The sequence below is a fragment of the Talaromyces stipitatus genome, genomic scaffold (genome assembly GCF_000003125.1).
Source record: "Talaromyces stipitatus ATCC 10500 scf_1105507295479 genomic scaffold, whole genome shotgun sequence".
Taxonomy (NCBI): domain Eukaryota; kingdom Fungi; phylum Ascomycota; class Eurotiomycetes; order Eurotiales; family Trichocomaceae; genus Talaromyces; species Talaromyces stipitatus.
Genome location: NW_002990124.1, coordinates 32,317 through 58,008, shown reverse-complemented (window position 1 = coordinate 58,008; position 25,692 = coordinate 32,317). Strand labels below are relative to the sequence as shown.

Below are 25,692 nucleotides of genomic sequence, written 5' to 3'. Positions count from 1 at the left end.
GCTCCAAGATTCAACAACTGACAAGATCTTCTTAGCCGCCATGGAAAAGCTTGAAGAACCGTTTAGTGTGCAGCTTCTACCAGAGCCTAAAAATTAGAAAGGAGTTTTAAAGCACAAGTTTAAGCATCAGTTTACCCAAGCTGCAAAGGAGGAATTTGAAGCTCTAAAGAGAAAAGATACATTTGAGTTTGTTCCAAAACCTCAAGATAAGCAGATTTTACCGCTGACATAGGTGTTCAAATACAAATTTGATAAATATAGCAAGCTTACAACGTTCAAAGCACGTATTTGTGTACGTGGTGATCTGCAACAACTAAATGACCTTGAAAAACGAGCAGCTACACTTGCAGCACGAAACTTCAGAATGATGATGGCTATTGCAGCTATCTTCGATCTTGAGATTGTTTAATATGATGCCATGAATGCCTTCATGAATAGTATCCTTGATGAAGAAGTTTACACATACTTTCTGGACAGATTCAAGTAAGATGGGCAGGTAATAAAGTTACGACAAGCTCTATATGGTTTAAGAAGAAGCCCACGGTTATGGCAGAAAGAACTTACAGCAACCCTTCTAAACCTAGGATTCATATAGATTCCAGACAAAGAATGTTTATTCATCAAGAATGGTGTTATTCTGTTATTCTATGTTAATGACATTCTGCTATTTTATGACAAGGCCACAAAGCAAGCTACTTTTAAGGAAATCGAGAAAGGCCTTATGAGAAAGTATAAGCTTCGAAAAATGAAGAAATTTAAGTGGTTTCTCAATATTAGGATCACTTGTGACTGTGCTCAGAGAAAGATTTGGCTCTACCAGGACAGCCAGATCACCAAGATGGCTAGCAAATTCAGAATCAACGCCACGAACAATGTCAAGACACCTATATCTGGCAATATTAAAGCTTCAACCGAACAAGCAACTAATGAAGAGATTCACGCATATCAAGAACTTGTGGGATCAGCTCTTTATGTTGCTGTAATAACTAGGGTTGATGTGGCTAAAGCTGTCAATGAGCTAGCTAAGCACACCAAGAATCCTTCAAAGGCTCACTTTTAGTAGATCCGACGTGTCATCCAATATCTCTATAACACCCGCTCGTTAGCAATTAAATATTCACCACTAGAGAATGCCAATATGGACGCTTTCGTATGCGCCTTAGATGCCTTATTTAGTGACAACCCTGACCGTACAAGCTCTAAAGGATATTTAGTCCAATTGTATGGAGGCCTAATTGACTGGAGAGCCATGAAGCAGCGCTTAGTTACAATATTAATGACTGAAGCTGAGCTCCATGTAGCTACTGAAGCAGCCAAAAGACTTTAAGTTTGGAAGCGAGTCTTCAGGTCTATTGGATTTAAGCCTAATAGAGAACTCTCAATCCAATGTGACAATAAACAAACTGTTTCACTACTGACCAGCGAAGAATCACAGTTTCATATGAACCTCAAGCACGTTAATATTTACTATCATTGGCTCCGACAAGAAGTCTCCAAGAAGCGACTGCGTATTGAATGGGTTGATACAAAGCGAATGGTGGCAGACGGCCTTACTAAGGTCCTACATGGACAGCAGTTCCTGGATTGGAGAAAACACCAGGGATTGGTGGATATAGCAGATCTAGTGCAGGAATAAAAGCTTCAAGCTTCCATTCCTGGGGGGGTGTGTCGAGGATTAGGTAAGCTAAACCTAATCAAGGAAAGCCTACAATATTGATACAAGGAAAATTCAAGAATTGAAGTCACAAGATTGAATCTACGAATCAACTTTACAGCTCTGTGTCGAGAATCTTCTATTTGAGATTGCGTGGATGGGATTCTCAAGCATAAATAGTGTCCAACAATCCCCTCAAGATGTAGATAGAAGAGTGCGCAGAATTAAGGTCAATATCAATATTTCCACTATAAAGATATCTTTGAGTATTAAGCTTAACTGAGTTTGTGCTAGTGCACTGCAAGTTCCGATACACGATACATCTTGTTTGCAGACAATCTCAGGTTCCTAGCTCTTTCTTTCTTTCTCTATGTTTGGTTTTCTTGTGCTTAGCTTCCAATATGACTGTTGAATGAGCCCTCACAGTATACTGCTGGGCGCGAAGGTATTGACGGGAACCATCACGGTTACCGAATTAGGAACCGACGCACACGGGATAGTATTTATATGGGGGATTTGGCGTAGCGAGTTTGCTTTCTTCTTCTTCCTTTTCTCATGCTTGATATTCTCAGTAGACACGCGTGACGCACCTCTCTATGCAGCGCTGGATAGTTCGAATACATGAGATTGGTATCGTCACATCTTTGACCTACTGTAGTGCCCAAGCCTGATATTTGGCTTTCAAGCACTCAGCCTATGGTTTCTCTCTAGTGTTCGTCAATGCATGGCTTTCGCTTCTTCACATTTTCCCTGCCTGTAAAGCACCGAGTTTAGATGACTGATACTGGCTAGTGTGTCAGGATGTTCAGTGCCTAGGACTTTCTCTCTGCTAGCGAATGCTCGTCGATGCATAACCTCTGCTTCCTCATATTGTCCTTGACTTTGAAGCACTGAGCCTAGATGACTGACACTGACCAGTGTGTCAGGATGTTCAGCGCCTAACACTTTCTCGTGAATTGTAACTGCTCGTCGATGAATGGCCTCCGCCTCCTCATACTTTCCCATAAGATAAAGATGCCAGCCACACCGACTGGCAATACTTGCCATGTTCAATTGATCGTTGTCATCTAATTTCTTAGTGAAATAAATCATCTCTTTAAAATGTGGAAGGAGCATATGGAAAGATGCCGACGTTTGATAATCTCCACTGGGAAATACAGCTTCCATCACTCGTAAACTTTGTTTGACCAACTGATAAAGCCAGCCTTGTTTCTTCAGCCACTGTTGAACTGACAATTGCACTAGCCGGTGCAATTCAAACAACCGTCCGCCGATCTCGACTTGGATGAGAGAAAAGCTTATTAATAGAGCCATTGTATCCTCGAATTGTAATTGATCTATCCCTTCGCTAACCAGCTCTTCTGGAATTCCCTGTCGGTCAAACATACTCATCAAAGCCAGCAGATCTGTGGCTTTCGGGTATATGTGGTGGATCTGATCAAATGAGATCTGCCATGTCATGATGACCGGGTATCGGCCGCTTTGATCTCGTCGAAGATCATGAGCTTCGTCATAATTTAGAAGATGCTCTTGGTTGGTCTCACTTTGTTGAAACAGCTCTAAGTAAGACGATACGGTCATCCGAGGTGAACGATTCGAGATATATGCGCCAGCTTGCGCAATTGCTAAAGGAATGCATTCCCTAACCATATCCTTGAGGACGGATCCAGAGGGTCGCTTGAGAAGAACGGGGTAGGCTTCAGAGAGGCTCCTGTTAAAACCGTCGCCGCTGCTTTGACTACGCAACGAGGAGAGCTCAATCCTTAGAGGTTTGCTTTTCTAGCAGGCACACGACATCGTCAGTACGAGGTGAACACAGTCAAATTTGATCATGTGAGCCTCCAACGACGTCTAAGGTCAGGACGTCGACTTCAGTCAGTTCTAGTCCGCGATCTGCCGCCTGCTCCCAAGAGTCACCGTGAAGTGGAAATTCATCCTCTAGGTTGGTTATTTAAAGAGGCTGAGAAAACTCACCTTAAAAGTCATGATCCATCTGGTTCTTGGACCACGGTGCCTGTCAGTAAGGCAAAAGGAAAGCAGATTCTCGATTGTATGTGGGTATATGTCTATAAGCAGGATAAGAAAGGTCGTCTAGTTAAGTGCAAGGCACGACTCGTAGTAAGAGGTGATCAAGAGAAAAGAGATGATACGAGAGACACGTATGCTGCTACTCTTGCTGCGAGATCTTTTAGGACATTTATGGCTATTGCTGCGCGCTTCAATCTGGAACTCAAGCAATATAATGCTGTTAATGCCTTCGTTAATGCCATACTGGACGAAGAGATGTTTATACGAATGGCTCCTAGATATCGTGAACCTGGAAAGATTTATCAACTGAACAAGGCCCTCTATGGACTGCGCAGATCACCACTATTATGGCAAAAGGAACTTACCAGTACTCTTACAAAGTTAGGGTTCAAGGCTGTGCCTCACGAACTGTGTTGCATATTAAAATCTGGGATCATACTGTTCTTTTATGTAGACAATATCGTTGTCACATATAAGAAGAGCCACCAACTAGAAGCTGACTCAGTCATGAACCAACTTCGTGCCAAATACAAAATATCTGGAGGAGGAGACCTAGAGTGGTTCCTAGGTATGAGAGTTATATAGGATCAAAGCAATAAGGTGATCTGGCTCAGTCAAGCCACCTATATTGATAAAATTGCAAAGTTAGCTGACACTCGACAAACTAACGACACACCAATGGCTCGAGAAGAATTACTCCTATACAAAGGAATGGCCACCTACAAAAGTAACCATCAATATTAATGGAAAGTTGGCTCAATCATGTACGTGGCAGTAAGCACTCAACCTGATGTGGCTTTTACCATCTCACGGCTTTCACGGTTCTTGTTAAATCCTAGACCAAAGTACCATCAAGCTGCTGACAAGGTTTTATGCTACCTCAAACGTCATCGTGCGTACACCTTGAGGCTTGGAGGAGGTGAAGATTATTCAGTATTAACAGACGCCTCCTTTGCAGATAATACACTTAACTATAAGAGCTCGCAAGTATACATCATGACACTTTTTGGTGGAACAATAGGATGGTAAGCAAACAAGCAGGATACAGTAATAATGTTAATCACTGAAGCTGAACTGTTAGCTCTCACTCAGGGGGTAAAAGAAAGCAAATATGTCCTTTGATTGCTTCTGGAGTTGGAGATACGTTTTAGAACACCTACTCTTTATGTTTTCTGCGATAACCAGTAAACTCTAGGATTGCTGGAGAAGGACACTCTGCGACTACGTACGAAGCTCTGACACATTGATATTTATAATCACTGGGTACGACAAGAGATGTAGAAGAGAGACATCCAAGTACACTACATGCCCACAAAAGATATGATTGCTAATGGCCTGACCAAGGTACTCAGTAAACAGGAATACCAAAAGTTCCTCAATCAAATCAGAGTAGAGGATACCAACAGCTATCTCACTCCCCAGCAAAAGGATATGGAGAACCCGGATATCGAAGAATTACTTTCTCTCAATGACGTGCCCAACAACTTATGAAGCTATTCCAGCTTTGCAAGCAGTTGCTTTCTGCAGCTGAGGGGGTGTGTCAGATAATCCGGCTTTCAAACGAGGCAGAAAGATCAACTGTTCAATCTTACAGGTCTAAAAGGCACCTTTAGGCATATATCTGGGCACCTAGATTTCAGCCCAATATTTACCCCTCCTGATAGCTCACAAATCACCCCGCCAAAGGTGTCTATAAAGGACCCGGCTTTAAAGACTTGAAAGACAGACAGAGAACTCAATACACATACAATCTTGCTAGTCACTTCTTTTTCTATCCCAGTAAAACCATCTTCAGGATTGGCCTGGAATCAACCGACTAATCCGACAGTAGCCAAAATCGACTACACTTTGCTGGATTTATTTGTCCCTCTTGGCATTCTGACAGGCGGACCACGATACTTACTCCGCCCGTAATAAACACTCTTATGGGTTATGATATACGGCTTTAATTGAAACACGAGTGCGCTTCTGCCTAGGGAATTGCGGGTCGGTCTATATCGGTAAAAGTATTCGGAAAATCTGAGTAAAAAGGAATTACCACCTCCGGTTGAGACACCTTCCGTCGTGTCAACTCGAGGTCGCGTGTTGGTAAATAACATGAAGAGATGACGGTATACTGGTGGAATGAAGACGCGTAGAGTGAGCATGACAGCGCTTTTATCGCACTCGGATTTCCTACGCTCACATATGTTATGAATGGTCAGGTATGGTGCGATAGATTATATCGCTTCAAATTTCAGCCAATGAAGGGGTAGATAGTCTGCTAAGATCGTCGGTTTCTTCCAATCATGAACTCCCTCTTACCGCCCGCAACCTCAAAGTCAGCCTTGTTATCGCTCAGCCTTGTCGACACTCATCTGTATGAATCTCACGCAACGCATCTATCATGAAATAATGCTTTCGTATTGTTGAACTGTGTTCCCTCTTCACTCAACCCGATACATACTTGTGATGTCACGACTCTGAACCATGGAAGCTTCTCCATCCCGAAATGAGTTCCAGATTGGTTGGATATGTGCCCTGCCTGTCGAAGCTGCCGCCGCAATCTAGATGCTGGATGAGAATTTCGGTATTCTCTAAGAGCAGGAAAGGACGGACACCAACATATACACCTTGGGTCGGATTGGCCATCACTATATCGTGATCGCGTGTCTGCCAGATGGATAATACGGGACTACTTCAGCCACCACAGTTGTTAATAACATGATGAGAACCTTTCGTGACTCGCTTCGCATCGGCTTGATGGTAGGCATCAGCGGAGGAGCTCCTTCCGTAGAGCACGACATTCGCCTTGGTGACATTATAGTCAGTTGTCCTGAAGGCTCTTATGGCGGCGTCATTTAACATGACATGCGCAAAATCGGCAGAGATGGCAAAACTCAACTTGTTGGGTCCTTGAATAGCCTGCCAAAGTCGTTGCTGAACGCGCTGGCTTAGATGAGGGCGGTAGAACTATATGATGATCCTCAGTATCTAGTGTACCTTCAAGAAGCTATTGGGAAAAATAAATGGACACGGAACACCTTCAGCCGCCCTGACGTCGACACGGACCGGCTATTCAAAATAGAGTATGAGCATCCTGAGAACGAAGCATCCTGTGATCAGTGTTTGATGAAGTGAGAGGAAGATCGTATTACCCGTGAAGACGGCAACCCATAAACACATTATGGAACAATTGCATCTGGGAATACTTTGATTAAAGACGGAAAGACGAGGGAGGCCATCCACAAGGATACCGGTGCGTTGTGTTTTGAGATGGAGGCGGCGGGCTTAATGGCGGACTTTCCTTGCCTGGTGGTACAGGGTATTTGCGATTATGCCGACTCACATAAGAATAAACAATGGCAAGGTTATGCTGCACTAGCGGCTGCAGCCTTTACGAAAGAGCTGCTAGGCTATGTGCCAAAAGGTATATCTCAAGAGAGCTTAGTTGCAGATATGTGCTGTAAGTAATTGCCGGTATCATATGATAGTTTCTCGAACAGTCTAACACGACGCTTTATTCTACGATCAATAGCCCTGCTTGAAGATATTAAGGAGGACCAAAGAAAGGCTTTCGATCAACGAGAAAGCCATCACCGCGAGAAAATGGAGAGAGTCTTGACGGAAGATCAACGTCGCTGTCATCAAGCATTCAAGACGTCGACCTATGAAAAGTTCAAAAATATTAATCCTAACTGCGTGGAAGGAACGTGTGAGTGGGTACTCAACAGCCCTGAGTACCTGCGTTGGTGGAGCGCCACAAGCAATGATCTCTTGTGAATCTCGGCTAACCTAGAATGTGGTAAATCTGTACTCGCCAAATCCCTGATTGATAGCGTGTTTAGGGCCTCTGACCCGAATGTCTCTATTGTGTATTTCTTCTTTAAGGATAATGACGAGCAGAATAATCTTGCTACTACTTTATGTGCTGTGCTTTATCAGCTGTTCAGCTTGCAACCACAACTGCTGCGACATGTATTACCATTCTGGGAAAGAAATAAAGAGAAGATTTAATATGAAGTGGATGATATGTGGCGCATCATTATGGTGGCCATATCTGATCGTATATTTGAAAATACAGTCTGCGTGTTTGATGCTCTTGATGAGTGCCATGATGCAGACTAGAAACAGCTGATTGAGAGACTTCGTGAATTTCATGACCGACACCAGGCCAGTCAAGGAAATTAGTTGAAGTTTCTCATGACAAGTCGACTATATGATGATATTCAAGATTGCTTTTGGCCAGTTACTGAATGTTTTCCGCAGATCCATCTCCGCGGTGAAGAAGAGAATAATCAAATTCACGAAGAGATCAATCTAGTAGTCAAAGTCAAAGTAACTGAGCTTGGGAAGGACCTAGGTCTGCATGCTGACACGCAACAGCGGCTTATAAAAGAGCTGCGTGAAATGAAGCATCGCACATACCTCTGGTTGTATTTAGCAATCGATGATATCAAAAGAACGTTGAAAACTAGTCTTCGGCCAGACAATGAAACAATTCCATCACTTCCAAAGAATATCCCCGAAGCATAGGAGAGAATACTCAACCGAGCTCCTTCTGATCAGAAAGCCACGGTAGAAACCATTCTGCAAATTATTGTTGGTGCGCGACGTCCGTTAAGTGTTCAGGAGATGGCCATGGCTTTAGGGGTAGCAACATCTCCGAATGCTGAAATAGCAGCAGAGGCAGGACTGAACCCTAGTTCATTAGACAAAAAGATACGCCAACTCTGTGGACTGTTTGTTTTCATCAAGGAATCCAAAATCTATCTCATTCATCAGACTGCAAGAGAGTTCCTCATTAGCAGACACGATAGATCTGTCAACATGCATTGGCATCTTGACCAGCGCAAAACAGAGATACAAATGACTGAAATATGCCTTAAATACCTTCTTCTGAATGATCTAGTCAGTAATGACGAAGAGTCTATACGGAGCTTACTGGACTATTCTGCAGAAAACTGGGCCGATCATTTTCGGGACGTAGTATCCCTGGAAGATGAGGTAGTAAACCGAGCCTGGAAGCTATATAATGTTAGGACAGAGCAATTCCGCTTGTGGTTCCCTAAATTTTGGACTACAGCAATGCTGTATCGTCCAGTACCCCAAATGAAGGCACTACATCTGGCTGCGTTCAATGGCCATCAAGGCATACTGTGTCGGATAGATGTAAATAAGACAGGTGCAATTGATTAAGTAGACGGGTCAAGAACGACTGCATTACAATGGGCTTGTGAGCAGGGACATCTTGAGATTGTTCAGCTACTACTTGAAAAGGGAGCAGATGTCAATGCTCAAGGTGGTTTTTATGGCAATGCTCTCCAGGCTGCTGCTCAAGGAGGACATCTTAAGATTGTTCAGTTACTACTAGAGAAGGGAGCAGATATCAGTGCTCAGGGTGGAGAATATGGTAATGCTCTCCAGGCTGCTGCTGAAGGAGGACATCTTGAGATTGTTCAGTTACTACTTGAGAAGGGAGCGGATGTCAATGCTCAGGGAGGACGATATGACAATGCTCTCCAGGCTGCTGCTCAAGGAGGACATCTTGAGATTGTTCAGTTACTACTTGAGAAGGGAGCGGATGTCAATGCTCAGGGAGGACGATATGACAATGCTCTCCAGGCTGCTGCTCAAGGAGGACATCTTGAGATTGTTCAGTTACTACTTGAGAAGGGAGCAGATGTCAATGCTCAGGGTGGAGAATATGGTAATGCTCTCCAGGCTGCTGCTCGGGGAGGACATCTTGAGATTGTTCAGTTACTACTTGAGAAGGGAGCGGATGTCAATGCTCAGGGTAGAAAATATGGTAATGCTCTCCAGGCTGCTGTTCAAGGAGGACATCTTGAGATTGTTCAGTTACTACTTGAGAAGGGAGCGGATGTCAATGCTCAGGGAGGACTATATGACAATGCTCTCCAGGCTGCTGCTCAAGGAGGACATCTTGAGATTGTTCAGCTACTACTTGAAAAGGGAGCAGATGTCAATGCTCAGGGTGGTTTTTATGGCAATGCTCTCCAGGCTGCTGCTCAAGAAAGACATCTTGAGATTGTTCAGTTACTACTTGAGAAGGGAGCAGATGTCAATGCTCAGGGAGGACCATATGGCAATGCTCTCCAGGCTGCTGCTGAAGGAGGACATCTTGAGATTGTTCAGCTACTGCTTAAGAAGGGAGCGGATATCAATGTTCTCTAGTCTCCTTCTGAATGAGAGCATCGTTGTATTATACCAATATTGCAGATGTGGGCGGCTATGTGTGCTTTTTCAAGGAAGTAATGAAATATAATCTTCTCACGCTTGTAGCCCTTTGAGTTCTCAGTAGAACATACTTTATCCAAACATGTGCGAAGAAGAGCTCTGATCTGACAAGTTTATTCAAAGATTTCCTTTTCTTAACTCCATATAAACTAATTTTCCGATGCATCTTCACAGGTTCAAGCAGCCGACTAATGATATCACAGCAACTTTTCTAGGAGGTAATCCGTTCTTCGGGTCCCCAAGATTTGGTAGACAACGGTTGCGTACACTTTCAGATTGTTCTCTATGGTCCAGTTGATTGTTAATCTGCTATGGAACCTCAGCTCTGTTCCATTCGTAAATATTCGATACTTACCGCTAAGATAATTCAGGCATCTGTTCGACAGCCCGAAGATTCCTGTTCAGGAGTCAATGGCGCTTTCGAATTCCCATTTTTCTTGCCCTCGTCTATCTCAATTAATCTGGCGGCCCTCTCATCGCTCGTTTATCTTCCTGGTGACCCGAGATACGATGAACAGTTACTTCTTGATGTGGCTGCACCTGTCAACTTATGAGTAAATGTTATTCAAGTAAGCTGACATCAGAGCAATGCCTTGGCTTCACTTAGAAGGCTAGCTTATACATTCAGTTTGCCTACAGTTGTTCGCCAACGACTCGGTGGAATGTGGCTCACATACAAACAAGAAGTGACTAATAAAGGTATTTCTTTGATAGTTCTAGTCTGATTTACGATGCCGTGCCTCTATCAAGATAAAATGGTGGTTATGCACGGCTCTTGATCCGTCTCCTTCTACTTTGTCTTGTCGACCCCTTTAATTTAGTACAGTAGTGCACCTGCAGCGACGACTTGCTCCGGTATGGGAATCATTGCGCAAATTAATCCTCAATTATACCCCAGCTAAAATTCTTGTTTTTCAGTTCAACAATAAACGCATCTTCTTCTGGTGAGAATTTTCTTGATCTAGCCGTAGAATGGCGTTTCTGTTGAGAGGGCTGAATACTGATCGTTTGTTCACTCCCAAATAATGATAAAATATGGGATTGAGATAACTCTAAGCAGTAGACGACCTCGGATCCGATATATTGTAATTTGAGAAGGCCCTGGACGGGGATTGACTCGCTTTCCTGATTCGCCTCTTGTTGTGGCGACTCAGGCTGTCTGGTGCATGGAGACTCGGGGGATAGTCGTGGAACTGTTTCTTGAGCAGTCGATGAGACCGTGTCCAGTATATGACTCCTCTTCAACCTTTTCACTGGATGCAAGTATTTCCTTGATTCGTCTCTATCAATGTTGCTAACATGTTCTGCATCGTTCTTATTCCCGTTCTTAGACACAGACACATCAGGATTTTCGACGACCTGACTTGCGCAGTGAGACTGATCATGAGACGCTGACCAGTTAGGTGATTCCTATAATAGGTCTAAGAAATAAGGCAGAGCAGGGATTACAACTGGTTGAGACGGGGGCCTGGGAACGCGTGCTATTTCATTCTGCAATGAATTTGAAAATTTTTCCGATAGATATAAAGTAGAAAGCATGAAGAGTTCCAGAATATCCCGTGAATCGATGCTTTCAATTGGCGAACTGCTTCCCTAAGACTCCAACTGCTGAGGGGTGCTGGTAGACAAATTTTGCTGAGTTTGACCCGGACTAACCGTAGGCGATCCCAATGCAGAAGATAGCGTCGTCGTCATATCTCTCAGAGTGAAATCCTCAAGGACTGGTGCTGATGTTGCTGTTTCAGGCATGCAGAGTGGTGATAGGCCTTGATCTAGTATAGGCGTGGCATCACTAGCTTGGTCCTGTAGCTCTGTCTGACCTCGACTGAGTGGCTGCGAGAGATCTGCATTTCCTACTGCCTTCGAGGGCGCTTCCGCGGTGGAGACGGACGATACACATTCAGCTGCGATTCCTCGATCCGATGAAGTTATATGTACGCTAATGTTATCGTCATTTTTGTCTCCTACTTGTATATGTAAGCCAAAAACGGACAGGTTGGATGATAAGGAGTGTACCTTTCACAGGCAAGCGAGCCAAAGACTCTTTCTCATCTTTTCCACCCTCCACGACTGAAGAGTCACAGAACGCTTGGTCACAATCATTTGAACACTCGGGATTGGGATGAACTGCATTAGATGTGCTTGTGGTAGTAGGTAAAATTGTAATCTCTAAACTGTGAATGGATGAGACGATAGCTGGTGGACGGGGAGGAAGTGTATGGTGCAAAGCTGGTTGTCAGAAGGATGTGAAGGAGCTTAAGTGAATGGAAGGTTTTAGATTGACACTCTCTGAGGGGTGGAGGAAAGGATTTGAACCCTTATTAGAAGGTATACTCTGTATAGGACGTGCAGGAAGGGAATGGGGACGGTAAAATTTGATTTTTTCTAAGGTAACAGCCATGATCGTGCAATGGTTATAGAGAGGTCAGGGAAAACAAAACTGATGTCCAACGGATACACTCCATCCTACTGGGCGCTGAGAGGTCTTTATATATGTCTCAGGACACAATATGTCCAAAAAAGATTGTTAGTTCTCGAATGTCGCGATCGCTGCTACTAACATATTCTCTGTCACCGTCGTCTCCACCTGCAACAAAGAACAGCGATATTGACAATGCAGTCGTCGTAATCAACGGACTGGCCGATTTCCAATCAGATAACCCAAATCCAAGCTCAAAAATGAGATATGATCTAGTAGCACGCCCAATGCTACTCATTTTCATGCGCAACTCCGCTTCCGTCCCACAATTGAGGCATTGCTGGCCAATCTGTGACTAGAGTCGTCTGGATTACCATGTAGTTACTGCTGTGCATGAATCAAGGCGCCTTAGAAGTGGGTTTGATGCTTGTAACGCCAACATTGGATCAGCATCCTCACAAATCTGCTTTAATGAATGTGTCAGCCCCTTTCAGCTCTGCAGCTGTAAGTGCCAGCTCAGATGATGCAGCATTTTTGCTATTGGTTATACTTCCTTTCCAATAAATGTGACAGCTGGAATAGTGGATATAACACTATTAAACGGAAATTGCGTAGCATTTCTACTGGTAGAATAGCGACCATGCACAGATGGGCTCATTTCCGGCGCGTTTGGGATTAGGATGCTTCCCGTCCAAATACCATATTATCGAATTACCGGACTATGAGACCCGCCCAATCGATTGCAATGCTGAAGTTCCTAGCGGCCACACTCGTGCTAGTGAACTCAGGACTGAGAAGAATTCGGTCTCATCATAGCCGGTAGAGAGAGCAAACAATGAAGACCAATCTTTGGTACAAGTCATCTTCCAGTCATCTGAATTGTGGACGATGTCTCACTGCTGCAGTAGAAGCCCAAAGCTGTAATTTCTATCAACTACTCAAAAGTAGTCACGATGTAGATGGGGAGGGCGGCGCAGGAATAAGGTGGACCCGCGCAGGGGGGATGTAAAAAATGTTTGGATTAGCAATTCGCGTAGTTTCTTGCTAAGCAGACACGGCTGAGAAAGAGCTGAGAAAAAAAAAAAAAAGGACGTGGAATTGACAGTCGTCGTTCAGGGACGCACTTGCGGTTTATATAGGCCTCGCGGAGTGGGGCGCCTCCCGTTAAAGCGGCGAGGAGACCGCTATCCCCCATATGGTATACACAGTACTTCCACGACCTCGCGCTAAACGGGATCGGGGAATTTCTTTTCCGTTCCGTTCTCTGGTTGGTCGGGGGCCGAAAAGCGCGCCCCGCTAACCGTCACAATTAATACCAAGATATTCAGATCGCAATATACCAACATCTGTTTAATCAATGAGCTAGAAAATTGAACTCCAGAGGTATAGGCTTGCAGCTTTATCTTGTAGGTAAATTAGAAAAAAAATACCTACAAATGAAGAAGTTATGAGAGTATGACAAGATAGTGGAGTCTCCTTCCGCTGACAACCAATCAAGTCAAGAATGCTAGGTAAGGTATGGTATTGTTTAAATCTTAGGGTTAGATATCTAGACTGAAAAAGAAAAGAGGTGAACAATTAGATAAGTAGTCTAATGAATTGCTTTTTACTAGTTGGCTAACAAACACTATGACCTTTTTAAAGCATCTATTACCTTGCTTAGTGAAGCACCAGCCTGTATCCACTCTTCCTCTAACTTTGCTACAACTGTTTGACAGGGATCCCCTAAAGAGGCATCTTCAGTGGCATACCATGGGTTCACAACTTGTCAAATATTGTGTGTTCCAAGCTGCTATTAGATTCTTGGACTGTGCCCTAGCACCTTTATCCACACGTCCGTCATAGAGACTCGAGGACACACTTTTGGGTCATTACTCAGAAGACTTTTGCCAAACTGCTGAGATCTCGCAAACAGTATGCACAGCCATCCAAATTGGTCTAGTTGATCTTCTTGCTTCGTGGTCTATCCGGCCCTCTGGTGTAGTGGAACATTCTTCTGGGGAGATGGCTGCAGCATATGCGGCAGGATGTATTACTGCAGCTGAAGCTATAACTATAGCTTACTTTCGCGGTCAAGCTGTTGGTAAGAACAAGAAGAAAGGTGCTATGCTAGCAGTTGGCTTGGGCATCAATGAGATATGCAACTACCTCAAGCTGGAGCACTTCGAAGACAAAGTTGTAGTCGCGGCTATTAACTCACCGGAGAACATCACGCTATCTGGTGAGGTAGAAACAATCACAGAGTCTATGACAATTCTCACCAAAGATGGCATATTTAATCGATTGCTCAACACAGGAGGAAATGCATACCACTCACATCATATGATTGCATTGGGCTCTACCTATATCAATATACTTGCCAACGGGCTTACACATATGATGCAACTTGGTTTGAGTGACAATAAAAAACGGTACGCTCGAATTCCATGGGTCTCCTCTGTCACTCCAGACAAGGGTCTATCTGGATTTGATGTTACAACGGGATATTGGAAAGCGAATCTTGAGTCTCCCGTTTGTTTCTCCGAGGCTGTATCGATCTTAGTCGGTTCAGAACATAATACGGTTGATGTTTTAATCGAAATCGGGCCCCATGGTGCCTTGAAGACCCCTCTGAACCGAATATTGACAAGCTTAGGGCAATCTATCCTGTATGCGCCATCATTGATAAAGAACGAAGACAGCAGAGTTTCAATACTACGGCTTGCTGGTACTCTCTTTTGCCGTAATGCCAAAGTCGATTTAGTATCAGTCAACGCAGTTGACCAGCCCCTGGTGACTGGTTTACAGGTTGTGCATGGTTGCACCACTATCGATCTGCCGCCGTATCAATACACCTACGGGCCCATATCTTATACCAATAAGTCGAAAGAGCAGAATACTATTGAGTGGAGTCTAACAATCTATCACTTTAAGATCCATCTGTATAGATGGAAGGAGATGCGGCGCTATCTGGAAAGATGGATAAAACAGAGCAGCCCATATCAGACGTAAGTATACTACACTTCTAAGTGCCGATTATATGGACTAACCTGGAAATAGTATAAGCGCCGTTTTGAAGAATTTATACAGGAGACTCGTGAAAAGAGGGGCTAATCTGCCCGTGGTCAAGGTGGTTGGGAAGCAATGATTCGAAGTATGATGGAGATATTGGGACCTATTTATAACCAGATAGTCAACAAGTCACAGCATAAATCTAAACCATTTCTTTACTTTAGTAGCGGTCATTTTCAACATTGATCTCATATTCTATGTGAAAAATTACCCCAAGATTCTCACTGTGTTTTTAACAAACTGAGTTATTTCATAACAGCAATCATGGCTCTCGTTGTACACACTAAAAATTTAGGTAACTACATGCTGTTCGATGACTAATAGTTCCCATATCATGCACGGCGTTTATATACTCCTTGGCCCGTCACTGCCATTTCTTTACCGTCAGTTTAACCCCTTTTCTCAACTTCCACAGGCGACTATGTCCCTAGACTCTCAGACCGACCTCAGTAATAATTTCTCGCACTTCTTTCTCGGATGTTTATATACTGCTGATTCTAGTAATCCATAGCGAGTAGGTAGCAAGAGAAGATAACCTCTCTACATACAGGACTCGCTCGTGCCCTTCAGGACAACCCTAAGACGGAGTCCGCTATCGCCATGAGCAGTGGCTTCTCCTCCAGTGCTATTAAAAAAATTCATTTCAGCCTAAGGGATTCGAAACAAAGAAAATAAAGAAGAGACACCTACCATTCAGACCCTTTGCAACACTTATTATTAATATATCCGGCTGCCCATCCAGCCTCCCACAGCGAAACATGCGTGTTTTCGGCTATGTAATCGTTCCAGACACAAAGCCTTGCACTTCCCCAGTCCCACTCTTGATAGCTATGGGCGGGAACATATTTCATTTCCCCATTAGCATTTTCAGCATTCTGGAGCGAATTTGCCAGGGCAACGGCGTCCGACTCGGCGAACGTGGTGAGCGTGCCACAGTAGTCTCGTCGTTCTAGAGGATCAGGAATAGAGGCCCCGGAGACAATGGCCGGTGAGGCACTCAAGAGGAGAGCGGTGATGGCTGAGAAGATGTACATCTTGTTTTGTAGGGTAGTCTTATAAGAAAAATGCTTGGGCTTGGATGTTCTAGGTTGGAATGAGAGGACCTTGTCCATGTATTTATACTCGTCCTGGGCCTACAAAAGGAAATGAGCCATGATCATGTTGTCCACAGCGCTGGAAGCAATGTTGAACTTGGGAAACTTTCTTGTCTCCCAAATAGGTAATTGCGCGTACCAGTCTCAGCTCATCTGTTCTGCAGTGGATCAATCAATCCATCCAGCAGCCGCTGAGAGTGCGATACCTCACGTATAATTCCTCTACCCAGGACTTTTAAGCCAAGATCATACCACTAAAAAACCTTATTTATCAGCTAAATAACTAAAAGGAAGTACGTAAAATTCAAAAACACCTTCTAACCTGATATGGATAGCTAAAATAAGATTTCCAGCTAATTAGAGCCTTTGGCCCTATTTCCATATTCTAAAAATCTTCTCGCTATCCTAAAACTGGGCAGCGCGCGCTCCTCTCTAGCATACAGAGAGCTATAGTAGTAGTAGTAGTAGTAGTAGTAGTACTATTGATATACCCGCTAACGTACTACATGGGTCATTGGGCCACCCCATCAATTCTTCACCGCCGCCACCGCCAATATTCAATATTTGAAGTCCAGTTTTCATGAAAAAACTCATATAAACTTAATTAACTATCGTTCCCGATCACTCGATGCCTCCGATCACTCGATGCCCGTTTTACCCCGCTCCTACAAATAACATTCAAAATTCGATAACATGGTCAACGAAGCAGATATTTTAAAGGCAATTAGTGATCTAGAATCACAAAAAACGCCTCAATATGCCAAAACTGCCAGAAAATATAATCTTGAGTCTTCGACCCTAAGGCGTCGGTATAAAGGCCAGACTGTGTCAAACCAGGAAGCAACTTCTATTCACCGCAAACTCCTTACAGATGCCTAAGAAGAAGTTCTTCTTTATATCTTGAAGCTCTTATCTCGTGGATTACCTCCAATGCCTCAAATTCTCTGAAATCTTGTTGTGGAGCTTCTACAACATGATGTTAGGGAGTGCTAGATTCGTCGATTCTGTCACCGCTACTATAATCGAATTGACAGTGTTTATCTGAAAGCAATTGATCATTCTCGCAAAGTCGCTAATAATTCAGTACATTTTAAACATTTTTATAATACAGCATGAACTTTTTGACTAATTCCCTCTTTTAATTTTCATTGATTATGTTATCTAACTAATAAATATACTAAAGCTCACAGAGAAAATGAAAAAAATATCGCATCAGCCCATCAAATACCTATAACTTTGATGAGAAAGGATTCAATATAGGCCTCTGTCATACTGAGAAGTGGATTGTCTTAAAATCTTAGCTCCATTTAAAGAAATTACTTGGTGCAATTCAAGATGGGAGCACAGAATTTATTACTCTTATTGTGGGTGCACTAAGGTGCATATACGTACGTACGAAGCACTTGAGTCAATCTCAATAGGTGATTCTTTCAGTTCTGTGTGTTCACTTCTTCTAAGTACATCATGTTCCAAAGCCGCGTCTATATAGACCTTCTCCTGAGCTGATTTGTAAGCTATCCCATGGGCCATGGGGTAAACCTGAGACCATTCTCTTACACATAACAGTTTCGGATTGATCGCTTCATTTGATGGCTTCATTGGAAAGCCAGCTTATCTGACACATCTCGATTGCATGAAGCAACCAACACTGGATCTCTTTTATAAATCGATTTGCAATCGAGATCCAGAAACCTGTGAAAAACCCATAGTAAAACATGACAAAACGATCAACAAGCGAACCGCTATCGTAAGTCAGCACTACCTCCCATATGCCACCTATTCGGCTCCTAGTCGACTCCTAATCAATCCTGGTCCTCTCAACGAAGCCTTCCACCCGGATCGTCACCTTGTTGGATCCAACGAAGTCCCGCAGGGCCTTGTTTGGGTTTGACTTTGTAAAGGCATCTGCAGGGTTGTCGTCACCGTGGATCCATCAGATCTCGTCAATCTCATGTCGCTCATATGACTGGCGAAGCGCCATGAGATCGATCATTAAGCGCTTTTCTTTGGTCGTTCCAAGCTTCGTGAGGCACTCATATAGCGAGTAGGAATCTGTGCAGACTACTACCGGCATCTCAGGCTGGCCGAGCCTCTTGGTAATCATGTTGACTGTACTGGCCAGGGTAAAACCTTGGTCGAAGCCAGTAGTGAGGCCATAAATCTCGGAGGCCAGTACACTACGTGTAATCCGCTTGCACTTAGACGAAGCCCAGTGCAAGATATTGCCGGTTATCGTGAATTGGCCTGATTCGGAAAAATCCTCATTTACCATGGCAATGAGGAAGCCAATTTGGGAGGTCAAGTCCCGGTTGTTGGCGAAGGAACCGTCGGTAAATATCATGATCTTGGCCTTGGTCAAATCAATCGGAACGAAGCAGAGACCTCTATCTGGGTTCTCGGCTTGCCATATGAGACGTTTATTCAACGCGTCATAATCTGCCTCAGATCGGTCTTTCTCCTGCAGCTGAGCGGCCACTGCCAAGTCGTACGCCGCTTCAGGTTGGCAGATTGAAGCTAAGTACGCACCGCGCGCGCGTTGTTCCACGTACTTTTGTGCGCGGTCTTCCTTGCCCACTGGCTTTATCTTTGCGGCTTGGCCCTTTTGGCGGAAATAGACCTTTTCATCTTGCAAAGTGATTCTAGCGCCATTAAATTCTATTGGCACTTGTTGGGATAGGCGTGTCTTAGGCTTCGCCTTGAAGCCAGCTTCTTGTAAAGCCACTTGTTCCTCTCCGGCAAAACTTTCTGTTGAGACAAGCAGGGTATCGTCCGTCTGCATACCGACAAGGCCAAAGTTCTCCTTCCCTTTAGTCGTCATGAGGAGGCACGGGTCGTACGTGGATGTCTCCATACCCAGCCGGTCCTTGTGATGGGATTGATATGTGTCAAACCAGTGTACACCGGCTTCAGGGATCCTGTACAAGGCACCTTCCACAAGGAGTAGCGAATCCGGTGGGTATTTATCTCTCATCTCGGCTGGCAGGTTGGCAACAATCAGGCGTTGTAGCTTACTTTTTGACTGTGTGTACGCCTGGGTAATATCACGCAGATCGACGACCATGCCCATGAGAATCAGCGTAGCGATAAGTGACACGACAAGGCGCTAGCTGGCGCGCTGAATCGTCGGCGCTTGTGTCAGTATGCCAGTTTTGCCCGCGTCGTTATAACCCTGTATGACGAGGCGTGACTTCTCGTACGGTTTCTCGTTCTTGCCTTTTATCTCATTGACCAACCGGGAGTTGAAGATTTGTACGCCTCTGAGATCCAAATCATCATGGTGCATTATCTTGAAAGTGCCACTCGCAATGAGACCATCGATCTCAGCCATTGCAGAGAGCTTAAATGGCGCGCCATCCGCGGTTATCTTCCCTTCTTGGCGCAGCTTGACTGCTAGTTCTAGGTCGTCTTTTTCCTTCCTAGATAGGAACACCTCGACCTTATTGGTATAGGTCTTTGGTTTGTTCTTCGAACCTGGAGGTCGTCCTCGGCGGCGTGGCGCTGGCGGCATTACTGGTGCGTCAGGAACATGAATCCCTCTTGTCCTCAGGCGGCGATTCGGATTTGCCGCGCCGGCAGGCTCTCCTAATTCCACTTCTTGCAGCGCGCCGGCAGCAGCGTCGCATGAGGAGGATCCCCGAGCAAATGCTGGGCCACTTTTCCGGCCCGCCAGTAGGCCGTCGATTTTTCTACCTTCTTCCTCCTTTTGAGGAGGAAGATCAGTGCCTAGTAGGCGCCGAGTCGGAGACGACTCGATCTCGTCTCGCTGGTAACGTCGTACTGAAGTTGCACGGAAATCAGTGACACCGCTGGGTAGGTCCACAATCACATTGTAATCGTTAACTGAGATAACTTTGTGCGGGCTAGTCCATCCTTTACCTTCTCGCCAGACCTGCACGTCGGTTCCTGGTGCCAGGTTGAGCGTTTCCGTGACAATCGGGCCGTTCCTGGCCTTGAGAGCGTCATTGACTTTACGCGTGGCCATGGCGTTCCTTAAGTCGATCATGGCCTTCCTCATGGCCTGGGCGCGCTTTGCTGTCAATGCTGATGGTGGCGAGTTGTAAGTCATGCGAGGATAGGCACCAAAGACTAGTACGGTTGGTACTAATCCATCTGGTCCTACTGTGTCATTGACAGCCTTAACCGCCATCTGAAGTATGATCTCCTTGTCGACGCTTGTACCGAGTTCCGACAATATGATATTATAAGCGCGGCGCAGTGGTGTGTGGTACCGTTCGACCTTACCAATAGCATTGTGAGCCTCGACTGGCACCTGGTGGCATTGGATTCCCATCATCTTGGCCTTAGTTCTAAATTCTACTGTAGCAAAATTCGTTCCTGCGTCGTGGGATATGACATCAGGGGGACCAAGATATGTGTCAATCCACGCTGCCTGGAGTGCTTCCCAGGTGTCCTTAGTTGACAGAGACTTCAAGAATTTTGCTACTTGGAATGAGGTTGCCCAGTCAACGATGTGCAGTACTGGCTTGCCATCAAGATACATAACATCAACAACGATCTCGTAGTTGTACTCGCAGTCGTCATGCAACGTGAATTTGAACTGTTTGGGTGCTTGCCAGTTTATTTGGCAATGGTGGCAGAATTCTTCAATCTGCGCAAGCATCTTATAATCCACGTCAAGATGGCCTGCACGCTTTAAGACCTTGTGCAGCCTATCAACTGCAGGGTGACCAAACCGTCGATGTAACCGCCTCATCTTGACCTCAGTTAGAAACGCCTCTGGTGCATACTTCTCATCCAGGAAGAACCACGGGTGGCCTCGCTTGCGAATAACCGGTACGATAAGGTCTCCCTGGATCATCTCGTTGGTGAGGTTGTCAAACTTAACGCGTAGGCGATCCATATCTTTGAGGCAGAACAGGAAAGGCGTTGGTAAATCCATGGTGTTAAATTCTATATCACCAAACTGCGATTCCACGGTAATCACCGCAGTCGAGATTATTGGGTTGCTCATGCCGAAGCGGACTGAGTACTCTCCTGCACGCGATCTATCGACCTTGGTGTGGGGATAGAGTCTCAGGAAGGCGGCAAGTTGTCCTTTACCAACGGTTGAGACAGTCGATGCTCCTGTATCTGGCATAATCCCATAAAAAATCTCATTTTCATGGGAGTCGAGAAGAAACTAAGAGGCAGGTGCAGGGTGGTTATTTTCACCTTCTGATTGGTCAGATGATTTAACTTCAAAATCGAGGTGAAATCTAGGCGGCTCTATGCCATTATTGCAGCCTGTTATCCGGTGGATAAAGGCACGATCTTGCAGTTGGTTAATCATAAAGTATGCGGTGGTCACGTCCTGCTTAACCTCCTCCTCGGTGGAATCATCGTCTTCCTCTTCCGACGAGGTGCCTTCATATTCCTGCAAGAAGGTCTGGTAAGCGCGGGTTGACAGCTTCTTCCTTCCATCTACCTGTCGATAGCGGTCATATCGATCTCGCGCTTCGCGGCGTTCTTCTTCAGAATGCTTCCATGAGTGGCAGTTCTCTCGATGACAAATAAAATACCTTCCATTGCTTTTCTTGAGTTGTTTGGCATCGTCACGGTTCTTGCGTTGATATTCTTGACGTGATATAGGACTGTTGTTATGATTTGTGCGTCCTATAAACTTCCTGTCTGTATAGAATACTTGAGGATTATTGACTTTATCTACCACGTACTGGCTTGCTAACTCCTTCTGCTGCACTACACCTGCCCTGGCACGCAGCTTAGAAATAATTGTCTGGAAGCTGCTTGTTGGTTCACTGAGAGTCTCGCCCATTTCTGGTGTAGATTGGCACGCTCTTGTGATGGCGGCAATAAGGTGTTCATCACCAGCATATGCTGATCCTAATGCTCGCTGGCATAAATGAAGTTTATCAACCATGAGATCTACGACCTCAACCCACGATTTGCTGGGATTGCTTTGGCGCTCTCCAGCAAGAGTGACTGTGGTCCACTCCTGGTAGTAATCTGTCTGGTTGTTGGGCGTGTCAAAGTATGCTTTTATCGCGTTGTATGCTTGAGCGAAGGAAGCACCTGGCTTGATGTGGTGCATGTGGTACGCCCCTGCACGTCCAGATAGCATCTCAGGGAAGACTTCCCAACATTGACTAATCGAGATGCTAGAGAGCTTGCACGCTCTTAAGAATGCGCGTACTTTGTCGTCCAAGATGTCGTACCGATCTCCAGAGTAAGTAAGCTTTTTATCCTATATCTTGACGAACGTGAGCATTGACTTCGAATCAATATGCTCACATCCAACTTCCCTAGGTGGTAGCATAGTCCAATCGTCCCACTTCTCCGATGACATTGAGATCTTGGGCGCCGGGGGTGCTATGGTATAGCGCGGTGTCTGCCTGCGCCAGTCGTCCTCAAGTTTAGAGCGGTATGGGTAAGTATAAGTAGGTCCAGGCAAGCTTAAGTGGTCATGAGGTCTACTAGGCTTGTCATTTTGAGCATGATTTTTTGGCTGTTGATCATGATCTTGAGATGCCTGCTTTGGTGTCTCTACCAACGGTTGCTTACCCTTTTCGTAGTCCTCTCTGCCATCCTCAATCAAGGAGGCTATTACCTCTGGTTCCTCTTCTTCACTGCCATTTTTGGTGGCGAGTTGAGGGAACTGACCCTTGGCCATCTTCGACCGTGAGTCAAAGGCTTTGGCGGCAGCAATCTCATGCGGCCACTCAGGCATCCTAGTCATCTGCACTAAGTCATCTAGTGCCTTTGCAATCGTCTTTTTCCTGCCAATATAATCAACAAAGATGCCTCGGTCCATTAGCATGTCCTTGATCTTTTTCTGGATGTGTACGCTAAGCCGTTTGAAGTCATCATGGGTCCAGTTACCGAAGTAATCAAGAAGCCACATGAAGATCTCATAATCAATATATTGATTGCACGCGGCATAGTACAAGGCACTTATTGCATGAGTAGATAATGCTATCTCGTTGTCGCCAGGTTCAACTTCCTTATCCCATAGCGCCATGTTAACCAACTTGCGTCCGGTCTCGTTGTTGAATCCAATCTCAGTCATCTATCTGTCGTCAGGGAAGTTGCTTTCTGGTACTATTTGGTAAATGCTTGGGGAGACTCTTCCATCTCCTGGAGGTGAATCTTGGTATTGATGTTCGCCAGTGTTATCCTGGTCATTATCCGATGGGGTGGTGTTTTCGTTAACCATGACTGGTCTTGTTGATATTGTGAAACTTTCAACAAGGTGTCACGTTTTTCTCGATGATTGTTTTTGTTGTTGGCTTATGTACGTGCCAACGACGTGTCTCACGATAGGGCGGTAGCTCTAGAATGTTGTTATAATAACAACCTATCCCAGGCCACAGGTTCTCTAGATCTCGCTCAGAGATGAGGAAGCCTTTTAGCAAAGACTCGATTCGTCAACAGGTTGACGGCGTCAAATCTCCCTCTTCCACTGGACTTGGTTTCTTACACTAAGAAGCTCAAATCCTGGAATCCGGTTCTATTCTGTAGCCACAGGTGACTATCGATATAGAATTCAGAGACCTTGCCAATCTGTCTTAGTTTTGCAACCAAGACTGATCAGTGTGGGTGCACTAAGGTGCATATACGTACGTACGAAGCACTTGAGTCAATCTCAATAGGTGATTCTTTCAGTTCTGTGTGTTCACTTCTTCTAAGTACATCATGTTCCAAAGCCGCGTCTATATAGACCTTCTCCTGAGCTGATTTGTAAGCTATCCCATGGGCCATGGGGTAAACCTGAGACCATTCTCTTACACATAACAGTTTCGGATTGATCGCTTCATTTGATGGCTTCATTGGAAAGCCAGCTTATCTGACACATCTCGATTGCATGAAGCAACCAACACTTATTACATGTATTTGTGCTAATGGAATAGCAATTCCTCCAGCTCTTATTTATCAAGGCGAGTCAGGAGATCTACAAGATACTTGGCTTAAAGATTTTAATGGCTCAAGAGAGAAGGCACACTTTGCAACTTCTGAAAAGGGTTGGACAAATGAAGAGCTTGGATTTTTATGGCTAACCAAGATCTTTGACCCTCATATAAAAGCAAAAGCAGGCAATTCAAAGCACCTTCTACTTACAGATGGTCATTCAAGCCATGTTAATCTTCGTTTTATTGAATACTACGATTAAAACAATATAATTCTTGGTATTTTACCTCCACACTCTACGCATCGATTATAGCCGCTTGATGTTGGAATCTTTTCACCTCTTGCAGGTGCTTATTCTCATGAGATTGATCGACTTACTGAATCAAGTAGTGGATTTTCAAGGATAACAAAAGCATCCTTTTGGCGATTATTCTATGCTGCATGGAAATTAACCTTAACGTTGCAAAATATTCGATCAGCTTTTGCTTCACCGGGCATTCACCCTTTCAATCCACTAAAGGTTCTAACATTCTCAAAAAAAGAGGCCATCGCCAATCTTAAGCAATATTGAAAATAAATGAAAGACTCCAGGATCTATTCGAGTAATTCGTCGTACACTTAAAGCTATTCAATAGGAAAAGAGTGATCTATCAGAGGCTACACAACTTGCTCTTAAAGTACTTCAAAAATATACAATATAGAATGAAATACTTAAACATTAGCAGTAAGGCTTGGTCAATCCATTAATTGGAGAGAAAAAACGGCAGAAGCGAGGCCGGCCACTAGGTTTAATTAATAAGGATAATTCCAGTGAGGCACAATTCTTCTCACTGGGCAGAATTGAAGCTGCACGACAGCAAATACAGAATATTGAGTTACAAAAGGAACAGGGAAAGATCAAGGCAGCAAACCGACATACATAAAAGGCATTTGCGCGCCAACAGAAGGCCCAAGAGATCCAGGAACAGCGAGAGACTCGAATCCGTGAACGAGAGGAGAAAAGGTTGTCAAAAAGAACTTGAAAAGAAGCAACTTTGTGTGGCCTGAGAAGCCCGGAAGGAGGTAAAGCAAGGCAAAGAAAGGCTAGCAAAGCAGGTAAACACTTGAAAGAGGCGATACAGTAAGGTTATCAAGAGTAATGAGAAGGTTTCTTCAAAGAGGCCAAAAACAGGCATATCTCGTTCTGGGCGAGCGATCAACCTACCTATACGATTTAGGGATTAGATAATTATGCTGGTTTATTCACCACACATTTTTATCTAATAATCTTAATTTTAATAATTATAACTGTCGGAACGTGAATATCAAACAGTCAGAGGCTCAAATTCCACACCCCTCTCTACCAC

General features: G+C 44.6%; 9 protein-coding genes across 9 annotated transcripts, besides 8 other annotated features; 5 read left to right on the top strand and 4 right to left on the bottom strand.

Moving 5' to 3' along the window:
• Positions 1 to 1,615: part of a mobile genetic element that runs on past the window's edge.
• TSTA_007560 (uncharacterized protein) lies at positions 41 to 1,060 on the top strand (the record flags this gene model as incomplete). Its single annotated transcript, XM_002488737.1, has 2 exons — positions 41 to 65; positions 603 to 1,060. 2 exons carry the CDS (start codon positions 41 to 43, stop codon positions 1,058 to 1,060), a joined length of 483 nt encoding a protein of 160 aa, XP_002488782.1.
• Positions 1,616 to 2,371: 756 nt separating the features above from the next.
• TSTA_007550 (kinesin, putative) lies at positions 2,372 to 3,640 on the bottom strand (the record flags this gene model as incomplete). Its single annotated transcript, XM_002488736.1, has 2 exons — positions 2,372 to 3,433; positions 3,629 to 3,640. The coding sequence occupies 2 exons, from the start codon at positions 3,638 to 3,640 to the stop codon at positions 2,372 to 2,374; spliced, it is 1,074 nt and encodes a 357-aa protein (XP_002488781.1).
• Positions 3,560 to 5,080: a mobile genetic element.
• On the top strand, positions 3,854 to 5,173 carry TSTA_007540 (uncharacterized protein; the record flags this gene model as incomplete). The annotated part of the gene is made up of 3 exons (XM_002488735.1): positions 3,854 to 4,250; positions 4,458 to 4,707; positions 5,035 to 5,173. 3 exons carry the CDS (start codon positions 3,854 to 3,856, stop codon positions 5,171 to 5,173), a joined length of 786 nt encoding a protein of 261 aa, XP_002488780.1.
• A 1,215-nt stretch (positions 5,174 to 6,388) lies between these two features.
• TSTA_007530 (uncharacterized protein) lies at positions 6,389 to 7,678 on the top strand (the record flags this gene model as incomplete). The annotated part of the gene is made up of 5 exons (XM_002488734.1): positions 6,389 to 6,487; positions 6,620 to 6,788; positions 6,885 to 7,127; positions 7,200 to 7,409; positions 7,461 to 7,678. 5 exons carry the CDS (start codon positions 6,389 to 6,391, stop codon positions 7,676 to 7,678), a joined length of 939 nt encoding a protein of 312 aa, XP_002488779.1.
• A 618-nt stretch (positions 7,679 to 8,296) lies between these two features.
• On the top strand, positions 8,297 to 9,856 carry TSTA_007520 (multiple ankyrin repeats single kh domain protein, putative; the record flags this gene model as incomplete). Its single annotated transcript, XM_002488733.1, has 2 exons — positions 8,297 to 8,796; positions 8,875 to 9,856. The coding sequence occupies 2 exons, from the start codon at positions 8,297 to 8,299 to the stop codon at positions 9,854 to 9,856; spliced, it is 1,482 nt and encodes a 493-aa protein (XP_002488778.1).
• Positions 9,857 to 13,842: 3,986 nt separating this feature from the next.
• Positions 13,843 to 15,366, top strand: TSTA_007510 (polyketide synthase, putative; the record flags this gene model as incomplete). Its single annotated transcript, XM_002488732.1, has 4 exons — positions 13,843 to 13,854; positions 13,983 to 14,172; positions 14,218 to 15,325; positions 15,348 to 15,366. 4 exons carry the CDS (start codon positions 13,843 to 13,845, stop codon positions 15,364 to 15,366), a joined length of 1,329 nt encoding a protein of 442 aa, XP_002488777.1.
• Positions 15,367 to 15,640: 274 nt separating this feature from the next.
• TSTA_007500 (uncharacterized protein) lies at positions 15,641 to 16,524 on the bottom strand. Its single transcript, XM_002488731.1, has 2 exons — positions 16,080 to 16,524; positions 15,641 to 16,014 (listed from the first exon to the last, which is right to left on the bottom strand). The coding sequence occupies exons 1-2, from the start codon at positions 16,499 to 16,501 to the stop codon at positions 15,930 to 15,932; spliced, it is 507 nt and encodes a 168-aa protein (XP_002488776.1). The 5' UTR covers positions 16,502 to 16,524; the 3' UTR covers positions 15,641 to 15,929.
• A 409-nt stretch (positions 16,525 to 16,933) lies between these two features.
• Positions 16,934 to 16,962: a microsatellite.
• Positions 16,963 to 17,185: 223 nt separating this feature from the next.
• Positions 17,186 to 17,413: a mobile genetic element.
• A 925-nt stretch (positions 17,414 to 18,338) lies between these two features.
• Positions 18,339 to 20,045: a mobile genetic element.
• On the bottom strand, positions 18,417 to 19,550 carry TSTA_007490 (uncharacterized protein; the record flags this gene model as incomplete). Its single annotated transcript, XM_002488730.1, has 2 exons — positions 18,417 to 19,228; positions 19,265 to 19,550. 2 exons carry the CDS (start codon positions 19,548 to 19,550, stop codon positions 18,417 to 18,419), a joined length of 1,098 nt encoding a protein of 365 aa, XP_002488775.1.
• TSTA_007480 (uncharacterized protein) lies at positions 19,587 to 23,507 on the bottom strand (the record flags this gene model as incomplete). The annotated part of the gene is made up of 3 exons (XM_002488729.1): positions 19,587 to 21,574; positions 21,656 to 22,660; positions 22,733 to 23,507. 3 exons carry the CDS (start codon positions 23,505 to 23,507, stop codon positions 19,587 to 19,589), a joined length of 3,768 nt encoding a protein of 1,255 aa, XP_002488774.1.
• Positions 20,706 to 21,356: a mobile genetic element.
• Positions 23,508 to 24,314: 807 nt separating the features above from the next.
• Positions 24,315 to 24,884: a mobile genetic element.
• A 713-nt stretch (positions 24,885 to 25,597) lies between these two features.
• Positions 25,598 to 25,633: a sequence feature (AT_rich).
• Between the last annotated feature and the right edge of the window lie 59 nt (positions 25,634 to 25,692).